The sequence below is a fragment of the Ovis canadensis genome, chromosome 3, assembly GCF_042477335.2.
Source record: "Ovis canadensis isolate MfBH-ARS-UI-01 breed Bighorn chromosome 3, ARS-UI_OviCan_v2, whole genome shotgun sequence".
Lineage (NCBI taxonomy): Eukaryota > Metazoa > Chordata > Mammalia > Artiodactyla > Bovidae > Ovis > Ovis canadensis.
In genome coordinates this window covers 34,575,318-34,600,299 of record NC_091247.1, presented here as the reverse complement: position 1 = coordinate 34,600,299, position 24,982 = coordinate 34,575,318, and the positions used below count along the sequence as shown (strand labels likewise).

Sequence of the window (24,982 nt, the reverse complement as noted above, 5' to 3'; positions counted from 1 at the left end):
ACAGGTATAGAGCGGGCCCTTCTGGCTGTCTATTCTCATAAAATGGAAATCTATTTGGCTCCTTAGCAGTCACCCTTGTACCAAAAGCTTCAAGAGAGCTTCAGAGAAGTTTTGTCCCCTGAGTTCCTGGGTATCTAGCACCAAGGTACTCTCTGGCCACAAGGGGGAGCTAGCTCTCTATTACAGGGATCATACCTCATAGGCACTGAAGAGCTGGCAGGGGTCTGGGATGGGCCAGGGTGCCTCTGATTTGTCAAAACAGGTGATACTTAAGGTCTAAAATGTACTGGGGTTTCTAGTATGTGTTGGGTCCACCATCGAAAGGTGTTCAGCACTGCCAGAGTTCCCTACATTCCTTTGCAAACACTGGCTAGGAGATGCAATGCTCACTTCATGCTAAAATGTGTGGATGTAGCGTTCATTCTACTGATGAGGATCCTGTCGTGCCTAACTGGGATTGCTATTTTCTGGATGTCCTCTGTTGGGGATACAATTTCCTCTCTCTTTCCTTGGAATTATCTAAGTTCCTACTGCTCCTGCCTTGTGTGATCCTGTATAGAAGTGAAATATGTGTGTGTGTGTGTGTGCACATTTGTACCTACATGTTGGAGATGGGGGGATGTAAAGAAGCTGGAATAATATCTGAGTCAGTGCCACTGAAAATGGAATTGGGAGGTAGGTGGAGAAGTATAGAAACAAGCCTGCTGTTGGGGCCAACACATGCCATTCTTCTTGTTCCCCTCTGATCTATTGACTTTGATCTATTAACTCTGATCAACTGAGAGGGGGAAGTTAACTTTTCAGAAGAAGACATTCAGTTTTACTTCTGAAATCGGAATATGCCAGGGGAAGTGGAGACCACCAGCTGCAGAGCAAGCTCTCCCCAAAGGAGAGAAACCATCTCCCCACCCCGGACAGCTGGTGTTTCTGAAGAATGGGCCTCTCCTCCCACCACACTTGCTGCTGGCCCAGCAAGTCTGCAGGGGCTGGACTGGGCTGGGCTGGCTCCCTCCACGCGCCCACAAACACCAGTTCACAGCAGGGCAGGTTTTAGAGTCTCCAGGGGGGTCTGCCTTGCACTTCCGACTTGGCCGAGAGAGGGCGCTCCTGACAGCCCCACAGACAGAGCTGCAGCCAGGTATGCCTGGGCCTCGGGGATGGAGCATTGGAGCACTGGAAGAGGAGGCTCAGCAAGGCTATGGGGATCACCTGTAGGGAAGAGGCAGAGAGAACTGAAGCCTGGGAAGACCAGGTCAACTGAGGAAGAACCCTGGAGGAGCTCACGTATTCAATGTGGGAGTCAGAAGCTACCAGGTTGGGTGAAAAAAAGGGAGTTTCCAAAGACTAGAAATTAGAATGAGGTGGGTCAAGAGCAGAGAAAAGCCTTCATCCTGATGCAGAAAACTCCTATTAATCCAGGCCTGGTTCATGACCCAGTTAAAGACCCCTTCTCCCTCTCTTTCCTTAATCCCCTCCAGGCAAAACTGAAGACCCCTTTTCTGCACTCCTGTACTACCTGTTCCACACTTCCGTGATACTTGTCACAACCCACATTGCCTCCATGAACAAGAAACTCCTGGCAGAGTGTCACTGAGCTTTGTAAATTCAGTACCAAGTCAAGTTCCTGACACACCATAAGCACTCATAAAAGTGAAAGTGAAGTCACTCAGTCGTGTCCGGCTCTTTGCAACCCCATGGACTGTAGCCTGCCAGGTTCCTCTGTCCATGGGATTCTCCAGGCAAGAATACTGGAGTGGGTTGCCACTGGTGTTTCCTAAATGACTGGCAGTTGGCAAGTTATCTGTTCCTTCTCGTGTGCAGCCTGGACATGGAAGATGGGAGCTTCCTGCATATCATCCAACAGTGGCTGAGGGAAGTGGATCACCTGAAGGATTCTCTCGAACCATCATGCTTGGGCTGTCTGAAGAACCGCTGTGGAAGAAGCAGTAAGGTCAATGTTGGGCTAGAAGGCCAGGGGAGCTGAGAATGAGGTCAAGGAAGGAAAAACAATCAGGAGATGGGGAGGCTGGGATCTCGAAGACCAGTCATAGAGAATTCATCCCGGTAAGCAGTCCCAAACTCAAATCCCCAGATATAAAGGAAAATTGAGCTAAAAGCATTGGTGGTGGGCCTTGATCAGCTGGGTTAAACTGGAGAATTAATAGCAAATTGATCACATTTTTGGCCACATCCCACCAACCCAAGAGGCTGGTCATCTTAAACTGAACTCATTCCCTCTGGTTTCCTCCCAAACCACATCCATCTATTATGCTGCTGTAAGACTGTTCATCTGCAAACTTTGCTTCTATTTTTTTTCACCACCCTTCTCCTCTCTATGTAGTTCAGCTCTGTTCAATAGAAATAAAATGTGAGTCACATATGTAATTTAAAACTTTCTAGTACTGCATTAAAAAAGGAACAGGTGAAATAAATTTTGGTCATTTTATTTCATCCAATATATCCAAAATATTATTTCAACATGTAAACAGTATTAAACATTAACTATGAGTGAGATATTTTATAACATTTTTGTACCATGTCTTTGAAATCCAGTTTTCATTTTACAATCACAGCACATTTCAGTTCAGGCACTGAATTTCAATGCAAAAGTGAAATAAAGTCCTACCAAAAGAATAAAGTTGTATTTAATGAAAAAAATTACACTACTTCACTTTTTAAACAAAATGTAGAGTTCAGTTCAATTCAAGGGCTCCAGTAGTCACATATGACCAGCGGCTGTCATCTTGGGCAGCACAGATCTAGCTACATTTGGCAAGTCTAAATTCCTGTCTGGTTTTTAATCTTCCACAATTTATCGCCTTCCTGCTCCTGCATCACCCCTCACCACTCTGTGAAAATGACTCCAGATCTTTTTCCCCACATGTCATGCCTAATCCCTGTTCTGGGCCTCGGCTAATGTTCCTTCTCACAAGAATGCCCTGCCTTTCACCTCTCCCGAGCCATAACCTGTAGACCTAGCTCAAACATAGCTTCTTCTGTGAAACCTGCTTTGCTATAGTGCCTAGATTCTACTTTTTCTGACATTCTATTGGACTTCAGTAAGGATCATGCAATTTGACACTTAATTGTTCTCTGTTTCAAGTGTTGGCTTTGTCTCTCCTCCATTAGCTGGGCCATACTGGGGTGGCAAGGATTGGATCATATATACTTTGGCCCCCCTGACCTGCCCCAACTTTGGAAACAAGAAAAGCATGAAGGAATTTTTTTTCCCAGTTGACTGGTTGGTTTTACTCATTTTAAAAAGTTGTTTTGGGGCCCTGGTGGTTGCTCACTAAATGACTGTTGATTGATTCCTTTCATGTAGAGTTACCAGATTTAGAAAATTAAAATGTTGGATATCCAGCTAAATGGAATTTCAGATGGATAATTAAATATATATAGTGTAAGTATGTCTCAAATATTGCATGGAATATACTTACACTAAAAATTATTCTTTATTTATCTGAAATTCAAATTTAACCAGTGTCCTGTACTTTTCTTTGCTATATCTAGCAACCCTACTTTCAGGACCATCTGTTGTGCTATCTGCTCAGCATCCGTTTCTCCTCCTCCTGACATCAGCACCTTGATTTTCCTCTGGGGAATTATTGTTCCCCCATTCTCATAGCCACATGTGACGTATGTTTGACTGACGCTCACTTCCTGCCCCTTCCTCCATTAGAACACATGACCCAGGCCTAGGCAGAGGGCTGTTTTCCCCTAAAGAACAGTGACTGGCTAAGGGATAAGCATGTGAACCAAGACAAGTCAATGAGAACCCTCCCTCAGGTATTTGCAGGAATCACAGAGACAGATAAACTCTCCTTCCACCAGGGTTGCTGGATTGATAGGATGTTAGGCTGGCACTGCTGGTGGCCAATTTGCCACCTAGTGGAGAACACCTGCCTGAGAATAAGAGTGACCCAGAGGAAAGCAGAGCTAAGGGCTGAAAGTTTCTAGAGCACATCATTTTGCGTATCTGGATCTAGCTACCTTGGGACTCTTGCCTAATAGTTATAATTTCACAAACACGCATCCATGTGTACACACAGACCGATAGAGAGGAAGACGGATTTGATAGGAGGAGGAGGAGAGGCACAGAAGAAAAGTCAGGCCTCACATCTACACATCTCCATTCCTTGAAATATGCTTCTTATGGCGGCCTAGGCATGGGGGCCAGGCCCCACCCAACCTCACCCCATCACACCCTACCTGCAGCATGGCCAAGGCTCACCAGAGGAGCTTGGAGTTATGAATGAGGAGGTCCAACATGTGGTTTTGGAGGATCTGCCCAAGAAGCACGTGGGCCCCTATAATCATTGTATTCAGCACCCACTTGGTGCTTAGCTCATACTGGAACTTCTAAATAGGGCAGATATATGAGGATATTGAAAATGAGGGATCAGTAAAGCAGCAGAATAAACAGGGTCTTATTATAAGACAGGAATCCAGGGATCAAAATTGCAGACAAAATTTGCTTTGGTAATGGCTGATACATGGTTACTGATCAATACCATAGTTACTGTGATGTTTATTGAAAAATTAATTCAATTCTTAAAACAATCCTATGAAATAGATTTTTTCTATACCCATTTCTACATATACAGAAACTAGAAGTCAGAAGTAAAATAACTTAATAGTGAAACATAGAATCAGGACCTAAATCCAGGTCTTCTGATTTAGTGATGAGCCACAATCATTTCCTGGATATGAAATCACAATGAAAATTGAAAAGTTGTACAAATACATGGGACTGTATTAATTATCACCTGTTCCTGGCCCTCATATCTTGCATTTGTAACATCTTTGAGGGTACCAGGAGTCCAGTAAAGGAACTGAGGGGATTAAGTACTTGGTTCTAACCAGGCTGAGGAAACAGGCTACTACTACTACTACCTCCTTGTTCTGCAGCCCTATAAATAGCTGGTCACACAAATAGGCCTCCTGGCAAGGCCTATACTGAAAATACTCAAGTGATCAACAAACCCTCTTGAGTTTAAGAACGGAAATCTGACCAATCAGAACAAAGCTGGCCAGTATGCAGTACTGATGCTATTGGCTACATGTCAGACTATGCAGCTGGGGAGATATCAATCAAATCTGAGTTATATCACTAACCATTTGGAATATGAAATGGCAACCCACTCCAGTATTCTTGCCTGGGAAATTCTGTGGACAGAGGAGCATGGTGGGCTACAGTCCATGAGGTCGCAGAGTCCAACAGAACTGAGCACACACAAACATAAAAATATTTTAAGTTTTATGTATTTGAACCTAGACAGGTTGATTTTAAAGCTCATGTGGAGGGCTTCCCTGTGGGTCCAGTGGTTAAGAATCTGCCTTGCAATGCAAAGGACGCTAGTTCGATCCTTGGTCCAGGAAGATCCCACATACTTCGAATCAGCTAAGTCCATGTGCCACAACTACTAAGCCTGTGCTCTAGAGCCCATGCTCTGCAACAAGAGAAACCACCAAAATGAGAAGCCTGTGTACTGCAACAGAGAGTAGCCCCAGCTTCCCGCAACTAGGGAAAGCCTGCATATAGCAACAACGACCCACCATAGCCAAAGATAATAAAAATAAATAAATCTTATAAAAAAATAAGTTCATGTGGAAAAAGGGCAGTAGTTATACAGAAGAGTATTGAAGGAAGGACTAGCTCTTGCTGCTGCTGCTGCTGCTGCTGCTGCTGCTGCTGCTGCTGCTGCTGCTAAGTCAATTCAGTTGTGTCTGACTCTGTGCAACCCCATAGATGGCAGCCCACCAGGCTCCCCTGTCCCTGGGATTCTCCAGGCAAGAACTGGAGTGGGTTGCCATTTCCTTCTCCAGTGCATGAAAATGAAAAGTGAAAGTGAAGTCGCTCAGTCATCTCCAACTCTTAGCAACCCCATGGACTGTAGCCCACCAGGCTCCTCCATCCATGGCCCTTATCAGACATTAAATATACCATAAAGTATCTATATTTAAACAGTATGATATTAGCACATCAATAGACAGACACAAATTTCCAGAAATAAACCGTTGCACCTGGGAACTGAGTGTTTGATACAGGTAGCATCTCAAATCACTTAGGAAAAGATTAACTTTAAAAATCTATACTGGGACAATTGGATAGTCATTCAAAAAAATATAAAATTGAGTCCATGCCTCACCCTATACACAAGAATAAGCTCCTAATGATAGTTTGGGATTACCATTTAGGCATGTCTATATATAAAGCAGATAAGCATCAGGGACCTACTGCATAGCACAGGGAACTACATTCAATATCTTATAATGACCTATAACAGAAAAGAATCTCAAAAGGAATTATATATACTATACAATTTAATCACTTTGTTGTACACCCAAAACTAATAGAACATGGAAAACGGACTTCCATTTTTAAAAATGGTTTTAATAAAAGACAGCAAGAGAAAGACCATTTTTACTAGAAGAAAACACGTACTAAAAGAAAACACAGATGGAGTTCCTTTCCAGTCTGGGGGTGGGGGCAGGGTGAGGGGTGGTTTCTGTTCCTCAAGATACAGACTCAATAAAAGATAGACTGATAAGTTTTACCCCAGAAATATTAAAGCAAAGACTTTTATATTGTTAAAACTTGTAGAAAATATAATATATAGAGCCCATTGAACAACATGGGTTTGAACTGCAAGGGTCCACTTATACGCGGATTGTTTCAATGGTAAATACACAGTATTACAATGTTCCTATGCCAGGAATGTGGATAAGGAGAAATCATGGATACACAGAGTCAACTATAAGTTACACCATTTTCCACTTTACAGAGGGTCAGTGCCCCTAACCACTGCCTTGTTCAATCGTTACCTGTTTATCACAAGTAAAGCACTAATATCTCTAATTTATAAAGAATTCACTATCAAGCGATCATCAAGACCACCATATGATTAGAAAATGAGTGTATTTCATGTATTTTACAGGGCTTCCCAAGTGGCACTAGTGGTAAAGAACCTGCCTGCCAATGCAGGAGACAAAAGAGACTCCCTGGGTGGGGAAATCCCCTGGAGGAAGGCATGGCAACCCACTCCAGGATTCTTGCCTGGAGAATCCCATGGACAGAGGAGCCTGGCAGGCTACAGTCCATAGGGGAGCAGAGAGTCAGACAGGACTAAAGCGACCTAGCAGCAGCAGCATGTATATTCATGAACACACAGTTCAAATGCCCTGCAGAAGAGACTACCCAAATAACTTTGCACTTGTAGAGCACATCTGAACGTGAAAAACAATGAGGAGGAGTTCTATAGGAACTTCCCTGGGAGTCCAATAGTTAGGACTCCATGCTTTTCATTGCTAATCTCTGGTCTGAGAACTAACATGCCACAAGCCGTACAGCATGGCCAAAATAGTTAAAAAATAAATTTATAAATAAACCACTTTCTTTTAAAAAATAAAAATAGAGATGCTTTTCAAAAAAGAGTTCTATAAACCAAAGTGCAGTTATTTTCAGTATGCCTCGCAAAAGCACAAAAGAGTATATATAGTAAGCTGCTTCCTGTATAAGAAAGAAATGCAAAACATACACGCACACACACGCTTTTTTGGTAAAAAAAGACACAGGAGGAGAAGTCAGTCACAAATGAAATTGTTACTTGCAGGAATGAGTGGGAATGGGAGGAAAGGAATAGAGAAGAAGACAACTTTTTAAGTTCTGACTTTTAAATCATGTTATATTTCCCTTGTGGCTCAGCTGGTAAAGAATCTGCCTGCAAGGCAGGAGACCTGGGTTCAATCCCTGGGTTGGGAAGATCCTCTGGAAAAGGGAAAGGCTACCCACTCCAGTATTCTGGCCTGGAGAATTCCACAGACTATATAATCCATGTGGTTGCAAAGAGTCAGACATAACTGAGTGAGTGACTTTTACTTTCACATTTTACATGTTCAAAAGACGAAATTAGATCAAACACTGAAAAAAATTCTGAAATTGAAAAGAAATAAAAACAAATGAACCTAACTGTATCTCACATTAATAACCACAAAGAAAATAAAAATAATACAAGTGACTTTTGAACACTTTATCTATCTTGAGTGGGATGTGACCAAAGGACAAAAAGAACTGCAAAAATCTTGACTACTTCTTGGTAAGTTTGTTGATGGCAGTGGTACAAGGGTAGCAGTTCCAAAACTGGTATTCACTGCAGGACTGAACAGATGCATAAATATACTGATGATGTTGGAGCACAGTACATGTATATATATGTGTGTCTTTGAAAACATATGTCTTTATATATTTCCTTTTCTTTCTACTGAAAGGGCTTGGAGGCAAAACAAGCCAGGAGCAGTGAGCATACCAAGTACCTAGCTCTCTAAATATCAATTTCTATTAACAATCAGGGTTCCTTGGAAAATAATTGATTCCATGCCTGGAACCAGGGGAAGTATAAGGTGAACTTGGGCCAACATTTTTGTGCTCCTACATTTTGTGCTCCTACATGTGGAGAGGGGCTTTCCTGGTGGCTCACTGATAAAGAATCTGCCTGCTAATGCAGGAGATGTGGGCTTGATCCCTGGGTTGGGAATATCCCCTGGAGAAGGAAATGGCAACCCACTCCAGTATTCTTGCTTGGTAAATCCTATGGACAGAGGAGCCTGGAGGGCTACAGTCCATAAGATCACAAAGAGTCGGACATGACTGAGTGACTAACAACAACATGTAGACAGGGAGAAACCATGGATACAGAGAGTCAACTGTAAATTATACTATTCTCCCCTGGGTACATAAACACACACACACAAATGTAAATAATGAAGAAGAGATTTATAAACTAGAGAGAGTGTCAGTATATCTTGTTAAGCAAAAATGCAAGGCATAAGAGAGTATGTATGTTGCATAAGAGAACAGGGAAAATTTTTTTGCAGAAAGCAGCACAGTAGAGTGTTTAAATGCTAACGTGGATAGATATGTCACAAGAACACAAGGGCCAGCTTGAATCAGCTCGCATTTTGAGCATTAAAATGAGTAATAACAGGAATAGATTAAAACACACTGAGCAACAAAAATTCATGAGTTCATATCAGTACTAAACAAATGTAGATAAGATGGGGAGAGAAGAGAGATTTTCTTCACAGAAGAATGCCAACTAATAAATGTAGACAGAAGGGTAGGAATAGAAAATCACCATTTGAAAACTGTCATAGTAATAATTGATTCAACCAAGAATCATCAGTGGATGCTAAAATCATGGGTGAAAGATGCTGAGGAATAAGATAAAAAGAAGCCTAACAGATATCACCTTGACCAAATGATCAAGCATAGCACCACCAAACAAAGAGACAAACTGATATCAGGAACCTCCCCATGTGATACAGTGATAAAGGAGCTGCCACATCTATGCAAAATTCCTGCCCCTAAATTTAAGGTGAATATAATGAAAAACCAATCAGGCAAATCCAAAGTGAGGCACATACTGGGAAACAATTGGTCTAGACTTCTAAAACATCACTGTTTTGATGAAAAACATAAAAAACGACTGAGGGACTTAGCCAGATTAAAGGAAACTAAAGAAACATAATGAAATGCAATGCAACACATTGTTCTTGATCAGATCCTGGATCCGGAAGATAAAAACAATACAAGAATAATTGGGGGAATCTGAATATAGTCTGTATAAGATAATCATGTTGTATTAATTGTCATTTTCTCGAGCAATAATTATGTGGCAATTATGGAGACAAATGCCCTTTGTTCTTAGGGAACACAGTAATTTGTGTCAAGTATCATATCTCCAATTACATTTCAAATGATTCAGGGGAAAAAAGAGATGAAGCAGATGTGGCAAAATGTTAATGACTGATAATCTAGTGAAAAGCATATGGGTGTTCATTGTACTATTCTTGCAATTTTTCTGCAGATTTGAAAGTTTTCAAAATAAAAGTGTGGGCAGATTTTACATCAAAAATATTTCTACAACTAAAGATTTATAAGCTTTAAAAGAAGCCTCCTTATTTTAAACAATGTCAGTACATTTAAAAGATAAAAAACCAGAATCAACCAAAAGACAAAAACCACACAAACACATACAAAAAAACTGATAGATCTGACTATGTAAAAAAGTGTAAATAAAGTGTCTCTACATCAGAAACATAGAAATTAAAGATAATAAACCAGGGGAAAATATAGACCAGGAAAAAAGGGCTACCATCCTTGCTATATATACTCCCTCTCATAAATTAGTAAGAAAAAAATACCCTAAAAAGAATGGGTGAATATGCCCAAAAGATACGAAGAAGTGATACAAAAAGATAAAAATATTCAGGAAGCAATAAAAATTGCTTCTAATGCAGGGGGGCATGGGTTCAATCCTGGGTCTGGGAACTAAAATCCCACATGCTGCAGAGTGCAGTAAAAAAAAAAAAAATATATATATATATATATATATATATACACACACACACACACACACACATATATTCAAAGGCCAACAAATATCTTTAAGCAGCCAATCTCTATAGTAATGGAATATAAATTCACACTGCCTTTTGTTTTTCCCTCTGCTGATTAACAAAGATTAAAAAGAACAATACTACCCAATATTTTAAGGGTGTGGGGGGAACAACCAATTTTACCCTCTGTTTATAAACCTTTTTGGAGGTACCAAGATACATCAAAAAGCCTTAAAATTTTAGACATACTTTAACCCAGTGATTCCACTTTTGGAGGTTTATACTAATGAGAGTGTCAAATGTGTGTATAAGGATATTCTATGCAGCATTTTAATAAAAGCCATAATGTTGAAACTATAGCATCTGATGACTGGGGTTAGAGTAAAAAATGATGGTCTATCCATTCCAAGGAATATTATACTGACGTTAAAAACGATGAAGCAGAGAGCTTCCCTGGAGGTTCAGTGGTAAGGAATCCACCTGCAAATGCAGGAACCATGGGTTTGATCCCTGGTCAGAAGAGTCCTTGTGCCTCAGAGCAACTAAGCCCCTGGGCCGTAACTTCTGAGCCTGTGCTCTAGAGCCCAGAGATGAAGCTGCCAAGCCCATGTGCCACAGCGACCGAAGCCCGAGTGCCCTAGAGCTGGTGCTCTGCAATAAGAGCAGCCGCCTCAATGAGAAGCCTGCACACAGCAAAGAAGACCCAGCACAGCCATAAAAAACTAAATAAGTAAATGAATAAAACTTTAAATGATGAGGCGGGGACTTCCCTGGTGGTGCAGTGGATAAGAATCCGCCTGCCAAGGCAGGGGACACAGGTTCAACCCCTGGTCCAGGAAGGTTCAACATGCCGTGGATGCAACTGGGCCCATGGGCCACAACTACTGAGCCTGTGCTCTATAATCTGTGTTCCGCAGAAGGAGAGGCCACCACAGTGAGAAGCTCGCGCACCACAGCAAAGAGTGGCCCCCACTCGCCACAACTAGAGAAAACTCATGCAAAGGAACCAAGACCCAGCACAGCCACAAATAAGTAAATAAATAAAATTATGAGGTAAATAACATTAGTACAGAAAGGTGTTTATAATTTTAAATAGAGAAGCAAGTTAAAAACAGCATGCCGAGTATACTATTTTTTATATAAATATTTTACATATGCACTAAAAAATAGATACTCTCTAAAATTTGTCTGAGAGGATTTCTTGGAAGAAGATGAATTATGGATGGTTTCTTTCCTCTTTGATTTCTGTATTTCTGAAAGTTTTGACAGTAAAAATATATATAGCTATCATAGTTACAATTTTCTTTAAAAATGCAGTTCTTGAAAATATCACAGATTATCATTCCCTACTATATCCCCTACCCCTGGGATAGTACCTGGTATGTGACAGGTATTCTAAAACTATTTGCTGAATGAATGAATAAAAGAATCTCACGCAACTCATGAACATGGTTGAAATTTATACCATACGGTGAAATAAACCACGGATTTAGAGTCACTAAACCTGGGTTCAAACTGGGTTCAAATCCTGACTCCTGGACTTCCTTGATGGTGCCAGTGGATAAGAATCCACCTGCCAATGTAGGGGACATGGGTTCGATCCCAGGTCCAGGAAGATTCCACATACTGTGAAACTTCTACGTCCTCACGTCACAACTACTGAGCCTGCACTCTAGAGCTCACACGCTGCAACTACTGAGGCCTACAAGCCCAGGTCCTGTGCTACACAGCAAGAGAAGCCACAGCAAGGAGAAAGCTGTACATTGCAGTGAAGAGTAGGCCCCACTCACCGCAACTAGAGAAAGCCCACCTGCAGCAATGAAGACCCAGTGCAGCAAAAAATAATAATAATTTTTAAAAAGCCTGATGTCTGTCTTAGTTGTGTAGTCATGATTACAATCCCTTAATGTCTTCATTTCAACTTTCTCATTTGGGAAATGGGGACATGGAACACACAATCCTTAGGAGGTTGTTAAGAGAATTGCGATAACATACATGAAATATTTTGTAAAGTGCAAAGGCCTCTGTGTATGAGGTATTATGACTATGCAATGGAACCTATAAGTGTGAAGAAGTATATAACATAAAAGGAAGGGGGCTAGACACGGTAGGGGTAATTGGAAAACACTTCTGAGAGATGTGAGAGCTCAAAAGCAATAGTGAATGTGGAAAGCACGCCAAGAGAAATAGGGATATGATGAATGAACACCATTCAGAAGGAAAGACAAAGATACACTTTGAAAGGAGTGTGGATTCCATGCTCAGGGGGAGAGGGACTTCCTTTGAGTTCTGAGGGCAGGTAAGGAGCACGCCAGCTGTTGTCTGGTCAAGTTGGGAAGCTTCCTGGAGGGAGTGGTTTGAATAATGGATGAGACCACATCTCTCCAGCACCACCCTTCAGGGGCCTGGTTCTGCCCCCTGGAGGATAAGGGATGTTGTGTGCGAAAACTGAGGACCAGAGATATGTAAAACTGCTTTTTCTTTTGGGCCGCAAAGCAGAGCTGAAGTGGCATCCAGACATCCTAGTGCTCACTCCAAACCCGAAACTGCAAAGTGCACCCAAAGTGATTATTATTGCTACTGTTACTACCAGTGCTTGTACTGATCATAATTTCCTTAGTGAGCAGGGACTCTATCAGTCTACTGTTATCTGCAGTGAACTCATAGGACAACTTGCAAAAAAAAAATGTGCCTCAAAGGCTTCTGCATAGTGTAGATGACTGTAGCATTGATAATTAACCTGTGAAAAAGGACAGAAGAGTATCTGTCAGCTGATTGGTGGCCCATCCTATATTTTTGCATTTTTCTCAAGAGAACTGAATGCCCATTGACTTGAAAACTCTGCTTAGTGACCTGGTAACACAAGAACTTGCCCAGCTGGCTTTGTGGAAGTCAAACAACCCTTTCTACCCTCCAGCCCTGGTTTTTCCTTGTTGTTGTTGTTGTTGTTGTTTTTGGCCATTCCACACAGCATAAGTAAGTGTTAATGGCTCAGTCATGTCTGACTCTTTGTAGCTCACCAGGCTCTCCTGTCCATGGGATTCTCCAGGCAAGCATACTGGAGTAGATTTCCATGTTGATTCCCCAGAGGATCTGCCTAACGCAGAGGTCAGACCCACATATCTTACATCTCCTGTATTGGGAGGCGGGTTCTTTACCACTAGCACCACCTACATGGCATGTGGGATCTTAATTCCTCAGCCAGGGATTGACCCTGTGCTCTGCAGTAGAAGAGCAGAGTCTTAGCCACTGGATCACCAAGGAAGTCCCAGCCCTGGGTTTTCTAATTCCTGGGACCCCTCCTTTTCTGTGCCCTTCACTGTAGACGTGACCTCCTCATCCCTCATACCTGGATGAAGTTCCCTTCATATTTGAAGAAAAGCAGTGGCCGTGTGATGCTGCTGATGGAGGGGAAGGGCTTCTTCAGAGGGATCTGGAGAGAGATGGGGGAGCAGGAACAGCATCTCCAGGAAGACCTGGCTGTCACCGTTCCCCGGAGTCCCCTCCTCAAGGCTGGCCCCTCACCGGCAGGGACTGCCCCACAGTGCTGTGTGCTAAGGCCTGGATGTTGGGTGTTGGAGGTCTTCTCCTTCCCCTGCTCCACCAGTGTCTGCACCTCCGTGAGGCCGTCTAAGGAGAGGGAGAGGCCATCAGAGTGGAAGGGCTGGCTCTCTGGCAGCTCTTCCTCCTGCCTGGGGCCCAGTCAGGATACATACTGCCGCCCCCACCTCTGAACAGGCACCCTAAGGCCTGGAAATGATAGTCCCTCTGAGTCACTCTGCTGCCTCCAGCCCCTCATCCTACCATTCCCATCTTCCCTCTCACCATCCAGGGTGAAAATGAAGAGCACAGTGTCAGTTTCTGTGAGGGACGGCAGGATGGAAGTCAGGACGTCTTCCTGGGAGAAGGAGAAGTGGGGACCCTGGGGCAGAAAAAGAGGAGAGAATCCCTCCCATGAAAACCTCTGGCACACAGACTTAGAGACCAAAGTGGCCCTTAGAGGACATTGAGTCCAGAGTTTTTATCTACAGATGCACAATAAAAAACCAAGACTCAAAGAAATAAAAAGTGTTTTGCCCAAGATGACACAGCTGATGGAAGAGCTCTGGACTAGAGCCAGGTTGAGGGGGTGAATTCAGAGCTTCCCACACTGTCTCCATGCTGCCCCAAAGCCTCATGACCTTTAACCCATTTCCCCTGCTCTAGAAAGGAATCCCATAGTATTCCCCTATCTGTTTCCACTTTCCTCTTTTCTCCCACCCTCTGCACACTAGTTATCTTCCCAACTTCCCCACATCCCATCATCTTTCCACCTGGTTGATAAGCTCAGCCTCCTAGTTAAACAGGCCACTGCGATCAGCAATGAGAAAGCCATGGACATCTCGGAAATCTAGGAAATCAGGGAGAGAGGAGTGAGAGGCTTCCTAGGAGAGGAAGGTTCCAGGCTTGGGAAGGTGTCAGTGGGGCTGGGAGGAAAGTGGCAAGTGGGCTGCAGGGTGTGGAGTAACACACATGGGAGGCCATAGCTAAGCAAGGGATCAAGGATTGAGTGAAGGTTCAAAAGAAGGAGCATTTGACTGAATACCTATCTAGATAGAGCTGGATGAACACTGAATAAGGCACCCTGCCATGGGTTGGAGTGGGAAAGAATTTGGATAGCAGAGCGATTGGTTTGGATCAGGAAGAATCAGGAGGAAAGTCTGGACAGGAGTCCCATTGGCACCAAAGGTATGCATGCACTCTACTCCATCCATGATGGCAATGATGCCCAGGGTCTGCCAGCCAACCAGGTACACTTGGCCTTTCTCACCAGGCTGAGGATGGGTCAGAGGTCAGGACGTGAGAGAAGAGATCACAGTGAAAAAAGTCCAGAGATCAGAGAAAATTACAAATGGAAGAGCATAGGAATAAATGAACCAAAAGCCTATCCTGACCCTCTAACACACAGGCCCCCATCCCCAGAACTTCCCATATTAACATATCCCATAGAGTCTCCCCTGCTTTCAGAACATTCTCTGCCCAGGCCACTTCCTCCCTCCAAATATATATCTACATACCTGGTGCTGGCCTGTTTCATCAGGGTGGCAATCTTGGGGCTTTGACCATAGGTCACCTGAGAAGCCCACTCAAATGTCTGCAGGATTTCCAAAAGGCATCTGGGAGAAAGGTGACTATCTCCCAGGGCAGGCCCAGTGCACCCTTCAGAAAACCTAGGTCCCTGCCACCCAATTCAAGGGAAGGCACAATTCCCTTGAAACTAAGTTCTGCTGGTCCCTGGTGGAGGTGCAGGAAGAAGGGCCAGAATGCATTCAAGAAGGGCAGGAAGGGCTTTGGTGGGAAGAAGACTAAAGAGTAGAGAGTGAAAGAGAGCATCCAGAGCGCTGAGAGGAGGATGGGATCAGAGAGCTGACGAGGAGGTAAGTGAACCATGTGGAAGCCAGGCAAGAGACCCTAGGGAGGGGAGCAGGCACACAGCAATACGACCTCTACCCCACATGGCCTGGACCATCCCCAAAGCAAAGACTCTCAGAAGCCATGTTAGCTTTGGATGTCCCAGGTGGGCACAGGGATCAGGTCTGGACATGAGGAACCCAGGGTCCATTGGGAAAAAGCCAGATGCCGTGACTGTGCCATGGGACCACCAGTGTCCCCAGCCAGCTCGCTTCTCAGGGAAGGACCAACAGGGCCTCAGTTTTGCTGCTAAGCCCAGTCTCCAGGTCTGGATCAGCCATTCCTCCACCTGCACTGTCCCCCCAGCTGCCCGACTCTGATCTCTCTCTGGTCCAGATCCTCCCTACCTTGGAGATGCTGCAATGCCCCATCTACAATGGTCCAATGGTCCTGATGCTGCAATGGTCCACAGTCTTGTGGGCTGCTGGCAACAGGGCTTCCAGAAGGATGTTGGCGGCGCTTCGACCTTTCATCCAGAAGGAGTCACTGAGGCCCTCAGGTTGGGGAGTGGTGATGACACCCAGGAGAATCTGGGAGTGGAAAGAGGGTCCTGGCATTTATTAGTTAGTGACCACTGCACATACAGCCTGGTTACAGTGGCTCTTGGACATGTGCTCTGGTTAGTGGCCATTGCACAGGTGTTTGTAGGACTAGTGGCCCCCCATGTGCTGTGAGGAGGAACGCTGGGTTGAGAGTGTAACTGAGAGAAGAGAAGAGAGAGAGAAAGAGCCCCCCTCTGGTCATTTCTATGGTACATTCAGGACTTTGGAGACAAAGCCAGAATAATGGGTCTTCCATTACTTGGGGATAAAGGTTTTCAGAGAGGATTTTTCTTTCTCCCAAGAACTTTCTCCCCCCTACATCCTTCCCTTTTTAAATAGCAGTTTACTAATCCAGACACCACATTTCCTGTTCTTTGGACAGACCGATAAAGCAGCCACAACATGTTATGTAACATGACACACCAAACAGATAAAGAGATAACAGCAAAGAGAATGATAAAAAGTAGTGTTTGAGAAAAGGAGATTAAAGGTAAATAACTGCAGAGAGGAGGAGAGATAAGTCCCTGGGAGATGAAAGATACAGAACTTGTGGGTGATATGGAAATCCTGCCTTCCAGTCTCACAGAGGGAAAGTCAAGGAAATGTCACAGACGTGCCCATCCCTGGCAGAGAGGATCAGGGATTTGGTTAAGGTACTTTGTATGGTGAAAAGAAGAGAAGATGATGCTAGTGAGATGCAGTCACAATCCAGAGACAAAAGGAACAGGAGCACAGGAGGCTTAGAAAGCCCAAGTCAATTTTGGAGACTTTTAGAAAGGCAGAAGAATGAAACTGCATCCCATTATTTTTAAAATACCATATTTGAAATGTAAACATATAAAAGAGACATAAAGCAGTTCACCAGTCTACTTGATACTTTCTATACCGTAAGATCCCCTGGAGAAGGAATGGCAATTCAGTCCAGTATTTCTGTCTGGAGAATACCCACAGAGGAGCCTGGCAGGCTACAACCACGGGGTTGCCAAGAGTTGGACATGACTGAAGGAACTTAGCAAAACAACACTCACACACACAGATGCAAAAGAATGTCTTTAAATAAAAACTTCCCCTAGACCATATAGGTATTTAACAATTACTGATTTAAGACACAGGGCCAGAACAGAAATAACACATCTTAAGATGAAAAACAAAATGAGGAAATAGGATGTGATTTACAACATTTCAGTAGACACACAATGCCAGGAATCCAGACAAGATGTAATGGAAACTAAAATCAGAGGCCCTCAATGGCAAACCATCCTGAGTTGGGGGCAAGGGGTAGAGGCAGTGGCAGATCTCATCTCAATTGCAGGATTGAGTACAAAAGCTTCCTAGTTCTCTTGCAGTTTCTGCATCCGTTCCACTATTTGTCAGAATGTTGAACTCCAGTCTTCAATGGGATCATTTCTAGGGCCCAAAGAGAGACAGAGGGGGGATTGTCTGTAAGAACCTAAAGGAAGGACCTCAGATAGGAGTCAGGATCAAAGACCACATTGGGATTGGGGTCAGTTCAGTTCAGTTCAGTTGCTCAGTCGTGTCCGACTCTTTGCGACCCCATGAATTGCAGCAGGCCAGGCCTCCCTGTCCATCACCAACTCCCAGAGTTCACTCAAATTCACATCCATCGAGTCGGTGATGCCATCCAGACACCTCATCCTCTGTCGTCCCCTTTTCCTCCTGCCCCCAATCCCTCCCAGCATCAGAGTCTTTTCCAACTCTTTGCATGAGGTGGCCAAAGTACTGGAGTTTCAGCTTTAGTATCAGAGGTCTACAATTTCCTAGAGAGATGCGCTTTGATGCCCACAGGAGCACTGTGTCCCTGAACCTCAAGGATGAGGGTTAATAAAACATTCAGCAATTGAAGCCCAGAGCAAAACCGACACTCAAGTGTAAAGTTCCAGCCTGAGACCAGAACTTCCTCATGACCTGGTCCTTGCACAGGTCTCATTGCCATGACCACACTAGCTACACCCTCTGCAGGTACCTGAGGGAATGCCCATCAACTAAATGTCAAAATCACCATCTATTCAGTTTTAGGGTCCGTCAGAAGATTTTTTCCATTCCTGGAAGTATGTTCTGGAAATCTCTCCAAATAGTGAACCCCTCACTAGCTGAAGTTCCTACTGAGAGAACCAAGTTACAAGGTCTGAAGTATAGCACCTAACAGTTGGGAAGCTCCCTTGAATAATTTAATCAGGAACAAGACAAAGTGTGGATGAGAAGAGCAACAGGTTTGTTATCTGCTTAGGTGCAACCACAGAATCTCAAAGAATGGGGATCTTCTGTGGTTGGCTCTCCAGGCTTTGAAAGGGGATAATTTGGGAATTACTCACCATGGCAAGAACTCAAAAAGTTATTTCTGTCTATGGCTTCCCTAACTTCCTCTTATCACTGCATTCCAGAAAGGTTCCCTCCCTTCTTGAACTATTTTAATATTTTTTTCATCTGCATTACTTCTGGGTCAAACAAGTTTTATATGTTATATACCTGCTGGGTAAAGTGTTTTCTATAACTTGTCCTCAAACTACTTCTGAAACTTTCTACAGACCTCCGACAGAGGAGACCTAAGCAGAGAGAGGAGACAGTGTTTACTGTGTGGTTGAAAACTGAGATTCCCAGACTTGGCTGGTCATCAAAATCACCTGGGGAGGTTTGTCATTTTCTGTTTTTTTTTAAAAATAATTACCCATTTCTGGATTCCATGCCCACTCTGAGAATCTGCTTCAGAAGTTCTGGAGTGGAGCCCCCAAATCTGTATTTTTAAAAAGCTTCCCAGACGACTCTGAAGATCAGCCAAGTTTGGGAGCCACTGATTTAAGAAACAACTGGAAGATCTCCACGCCTACATTGTTTGAAATCCTTCATTTCACTTAGTCACAGTGCCTGAAATTAGCATCCACTGCAGCAGAAACATTTTTGGTAAAGGAAGGTCCTCCATTAAAAGAGATCATTTATACCTTCAAGTGAATTACACCACAGGCCTGAAATCTGAGAGTTGAAAAAGTCTCCAAAAGAACTCAGCTGTTCCTCTCCCCAAGACCACCACCAGATACACAAAGCAGCTGTTGAGTAATCAACAAGCCTTTGCTGAAACACCTCCAGTAACAGGAAACCCTCTACTTCTTCAGGAGGCCCACTCCAATGGTTTATTTAGCAGAGTTTCCCCAGCCTGGCTGTACATCAGAATCTCCAAGGATGCTTCCAAAATTCAGATATTTCAGGACCTTACCTCAAGCCTACATCAGACCTCTCCTACAAAAATCTTTCTTAAGTTTTTTTAATACTCTCAAGGCAGTGCATCCACAGAATTACAATTAAGCATTATTGGTTTAATATGCTGACCTTCTTGAGATCAAAGTGGCTGTTTAGACAGAGAATAAGAGGGAGGTCATTTGGAGGCACAGGGATCTCAGGAAAGGGGAACAGGATGGGGATGTGAGTAGCCAGAGAGGGACCCAAGGGGCTCATGGAATGAAGGAGAAAGGGCTCTAAAATAAGAAAAACAGGGAAAGGAGAGAGAGTAGGAGGCTAGTCAGCATTCACTACTTCTTTGAAAAGAGGCTTGGGGCCCACAGCAGATGAAAGTACTGGTCTTTGTGGGATCATTTTCCTGAGCTCATTCTGTCCTCTGACCTGTGTTTCTTGCCTCTTCACTCAGCTTTCAATGTATGCTTTCTTATATTTTATCTATCCTTTGTAAGCTGTCTTCAATCCTTTCTGAAACGAGAGAACAAACCAACTGACCAACCAAAAGCTTTCTAAGCTAGAAACACCCTTTATTTACATTTTTATTCTGAGATTTGGTGAACAAGGCTATATTTGCCCTGATCATCCTGTAATTTTCACAGGTTCCCTCCCAACCTCCCCTGGGGCTCTGGACACGACTTTTTACTACAGAAGGCTCACCTGGCCATGCTCAATGGGTTGAAACCAACCAGGACTGGCAAAAAAGACATCTGGGTTATCCAGACAGTAATCCATCTGGCCTGCCCCAAAGGGAGCCTAGAGAGGGATATGGGCACAATGAGGGGGTTACTCTAGTGCTGCCTTGGGCCCATGTGCATCAGAATACCCCCAAATGTTGTTTAAATGCAATTTCCTGGGCCCAGTTAAAATCCACTGGATCTGAATTTGAAGGGGAGAACCCCATGAACCTATATTTTTTTGTATTATTATTTTTGTTTTTGGCTGTGCCGTGTAGCTTGCAAAATCTTAATTCCCCAACCAAGGACTGCACTGCGGCCCCTAGCAGGGGAAGCACTGAGTCTTAACCACTGGACCACCAGGGAATCCCTTGGACCTATGTTTTTTACATTTTCTTTTCCTTTTAAATTTTACTTATTTATTTTCGGCTCTGCTGGGTCTTTGTTGTTGTGAGGGCTTTTCTCCAGCTGCAGCAAGCAGGGGCTACTCTCTAGCTGTGGTGCGCAAGCCCCTTACCATGGTGGCCTCTCCGGTTGGGGAGCACAGGCTCCAGGGGTCGCAGGCCTCAGTAATTGCAGCAAATGAGTTCAGCAGCTGCGGCTCCCAGGCTCCAGAGCACAGGCTCAACAGTTGTAGTGCACAAGCCCAGCCTCTCTGCTGCATATGGGATCCTCTCTGATCAGGGATCAAACCCACATCTCCTGTATTAGTAGGTAGATTCTTCACCACTGAGCCACCAGGGAAGCCCTGGACTTAACATTTTAAACAAGTTCCCCTGAGGAATCTGGAGGAAAGTTTGAACATACTGAACTGAACGTTCCATGAGGTCAATGTCCTGCTCTCCACACGTACCTCATTTCACATCCAGCCCCTGCTAGGGGTCCAGGCTCTGCTGAGTGAATCCTGAGTCAGAGTCAGAGCTGTGGAGCTGAGAGGAAACTCAGGGTCCTCTAGCCCAGTGCTTCTCAAACTACCTGGGAATCTTGTTAAAATCCAGATTCAGGCTCGGTAAATCCCAGGTGGGGAGGCCTGATATTCTGCATTTCTAACAAACCCTGGGTAATACTGATGCTGCTGGTGTAAGGACCACACTTTAAGTAGCAAGGGACTAGTCCTAGGTCAGCTTTTTCTGTAAAGAACCAGAAGGCAAATTTTTTAGGCTTTCTGGGCCCTATGACCTCTGTTCCACAACTCAGTCTTTAAAGGGTGAGAGTGGCCACGGACAATACGTAAACATAAGTGGCTGTTTCAGTAAAACTTTATTTACAAAAACAGGCAGCAATTGGACTGACCTACCAACATAGTTGGCTGATGCCTGGACTTCTCAGTTTTGGTTGTGAAATGGATCAGTACACAGTTATTCTAAGATAGGATAACTTTCCTTTGATCCACATGCATACAACTGGATCCTAATTAATCATAAAATCAAACTTCTTTATGCAAATCCTTTCTGTTTTCGAGGTAAATCTGCATAAATCTTGTCAATGTCTCTTCCATGCTATTCCACTCCTATGCCTGCCTTCCTGTAAAACTGATCCATATAACCCATCTTCATACTCACAGAGTCCCACCGAAGTGCCAATGACAATCGCCCTCTTCTTCCCAGCAGCCACCTAAGAGGGGAGGCCACCAAGAGGATTCCAGATACATACCTACTGTGAGGATGTCAGGGCAGGGATTTGGGTGGGGGAGGGGGGGAGAGGTGGGGGATGGGCTTTGGCTGGATATTGGGGCTCTGATGTTCCTATGAGAAGGAACGGACAGAGGTCTCTGGCTGAGCGTCAGTGGAAAACACAGACCTTCTTCACTTCCTCAATCCTTCCAGGGCACTATCTTCTGTCCCCTCCCTAGAGGCCACCACAGACCTAAAAGGACACATACAAGGTAAGTGGCACTGGTTGGGAAGCAGAAGCCTATGGTTTATTAAGGCTGCTCCTGAGAGGAGGAAACGAAGGGAAAACTATCACTGAGGAGCACCTCCTATTTGTTGGGCACCATGATAAACACTGGGTAGAAGTGAAAAACTTGAAATACCTATGAGGTTAGGCAACATAAAAATGCAAAGTGGAAAGCAAACTGACACAATCTCCGCCTAAAAGCATTCAAATTCAGTTTCTAAAAGATGTTATTCAGGTCAAGCACAGTAGTCATAGGCCAACTTGGCTTACCTGTCGCCTCCAGCATTGAGGTAGGTTTCTGTCCTACACCTTTCATCAGCTGGTTAAAGGAGACCTGCCAAGGGGGAGAGAACATGAAATAGTAAAGACAGGGAAGGAACAATTGTCTTGGATTCGCAACACCTGGAAAGGAGAGGTTGTATAATGATTCTCTTAGGTTAGTGTTTAGCCAGTACTGCTTGGAATCTCAGACTTAAAGACACTGCTTGGAGATGACTGACTGGGGGTGTGTGGGCCATAGAGACACTGGCAATGGACTGGTGGGGCTCAGATGGGCTTGGAAGAAATGGGGCTCCATAGCAAGATCTAGCTTTCAGAGAAGAAAGAGTCAGAGCTGGAGGGAGTCTGCCTGGGACCTGAGCCATGATGAGCTTTATGGTCCTGAGGGTCACCCCAAGAAGGCAGAAAAAGCAAAACTGGGGACTGAAATACTCACGGACATGAGGAATGCCATCCTGCCAGAGGTGCCCCCTCCACTCAGCACCACCAGCCCCCAACCCCACCCCAGGCTCCTGAGAAAAGAAAAATGCCTAGGTCTCCTGGCCCCAGCCCATTGGGGAAAGTATGCTTTCTTCTTTGTCGGTAAGAGAACTATCCTGTTATTACAAAAGTGAACAGAACAGAGAAGTGCAGTGCAGTAGAAAGAACCTCGGATTTGAGAAACTTCATTCTGACCCAAAACTCTCGCTTAGCCACTTATTCAAATGCTTACTTAATCCAAAAAAGAACTGAAAGCAGCTTTGTCCTAGATAGGTAGGTAGGTAGATAGAAGTGCATTATCCAGCAATTATTAGCTGGATGTATTGGGGCAAGCTACTATGGGCTTCCCTGGTAGCTCAGTTGGTAAAGAATCTGCCTGCAGTGCAGAAAACCTGGGGTCAATCCCTGGGTCGGGAAGATTCCTCTGGGGAAGGAAATGGCAACCCACTCCAGCATTCTTTCTTGGAAAATCCTATGAACAGAATCCTATGGACAAAGGAGCCTGGTAAGCTACAGTTCAAGGGCTTGCAAGAGTTGGACGTGACTTAGAGACTAAACCACCACCACCATGATTATCTTAAGTCTTCGTTTTCCCATCTGAAAAAAAAAAATGGAGATAACACCAATTTTACAGATTTTTGTGACGGTAATGGATGTGAAAGTGCATGGTCAATCATAAAGTAGTATGCAACAATATTATAATTACTATTGGTTGATAGGATGACAGTAAGGATCCAAGAGGGAGGACTGGAAGAAAGGGGGATTAAAGTCTATAAAAGTGAAACACAGATACCAAGAAAATAGAAATGTAGAGGGAAACACAGATTTAAGCAGGGAGGAGATAGAGAGCTGGTACTCTCAGCACTTTCTGAACTTTTTCAGCCACTTGTTCCATGGTGGTCAAAGATGACTCATTGTAAAGTCACTGGAGGCAACAAGTAGGCATCAGCAGCCAAGGGAAGGACAGTGGATTGAGGGTGAGGGGTGGAGAGGCTCTCAGGGTTTCAAAAATAAGGAACCATGGCCTGAGAGGGCAGAGGCTGAGGTAGGGCTGAGGTTGGCGTCTTTATTTGCAGTGTCCAGGGGATGGGTCTGGGTCACCTGGTATGTGGGCATGACTTGCCCCTCCTCCTGGAAGAGCTCAGCATCACATTGCCCCAGCAATCGAACAGTTTGCTCAGCATCAGCTTTGTCCAGATCCCGGGTCAATGATTTGACTTCGCCGTGATTGGCAGGGCTGCCTCATACCCAGACAAGGAGAGGGAAGCAGGGCCAAGGGTAAGGGCAGGGAGCCAAAGCTTCATTCACGCCTGCTGGAGGTGGGAGTGGCTGCAGGCACAGCGTTGAGACAAACATATACACATACGCGCGCGCACACATACACACACACACTCAGCATTTAGCCGGCAGTTGGTACTCTGGGCCTATCAAGGAAAGAAAATCAGGGAGGAGGATAGGAAGGAGGGCAGGAACAGCAGAAACTCAGGGGGAAGGGAAGCCTAGAACAGACAGGATTCTAGGAATCAGCACAGAAGGCCAACATGGAGAAAGTGTCTCACCTCCCACTTGCCAGGCTCTGGGGTCTCAATCACAAGTTGAAACCATTTCGTGCCTGGCATGGTCTGATGCTGTGGACACACTGTCTTGCATGCCTTTTCAGCCACACAACCCCTTGTGTCACAATGACTGTTCTTCCAGTTGGCAGGGCTTTACCTGACGCACAGTCAGTTCAGTCGCTCAGTGGAGTCCAACTCTTTGCCACCCCATGGACTGCAGCACACTAGACTTCCCTGTCCATCACCAACTCCCAGAGCTTGCTCAAACTCAGGTCCATTGAGTTGTTGATGCCATCCGACCATCTCATCAGGCACAGTGATAATGAGGCACAGTAATGATTAACCCAAGTACCCTGGCCTCTCTGAACACCACCCCCTCTGAACACCTCTGCCTGCACCCTTTCCTGATCACTAGTCCCTCAGCACTCTGATCACCCCCAGGGAGCTCCCC

The 24,982-nt window shown here is 44.4% G+C and overlaps 1 protein-coding gene across 1 annotated transcript; it reads right to left on the bottom strand.

The window, feature by feature from the left end:
* Positions 1-1,033: 1,033 nt before the first annotated feature.
* On the bottom strand, positions 1,034-24,594 carry GCKR (glucokinase regulator). The gene is given in 25 exon segments (XM_069581912.1): positions 1,034-1,174; positions 1,177-1,209; positions 1,784-1,897; positions 4,213-4,362; positions 13,751-13,834; positions 13,927-13,977; positions 13,979-14,031; positions 14,227-14,323; positions 14,715-14,793; positions 15,121-15,215; positions 15,455-15,557; positions 16,200-16,221; positions 16,256-16,356; positions 17,700-17,801; positions 20,301-20,344; positions 20,346-20,396; positions 21,851-21,931; positions 22,114-22,183; positions 22,487-22,514; positions 22,517-22,550; positions 22,932-22,992; positions 23,824-23,900; positions 24,077-24,186; positions 24,189-24,231; positions 24,535-24,594. Coding segments are annotated over 25 exon segments (1,884 nt in total).
* Positions 24,595-24,982: the final 388 nt, after the last annotated feature.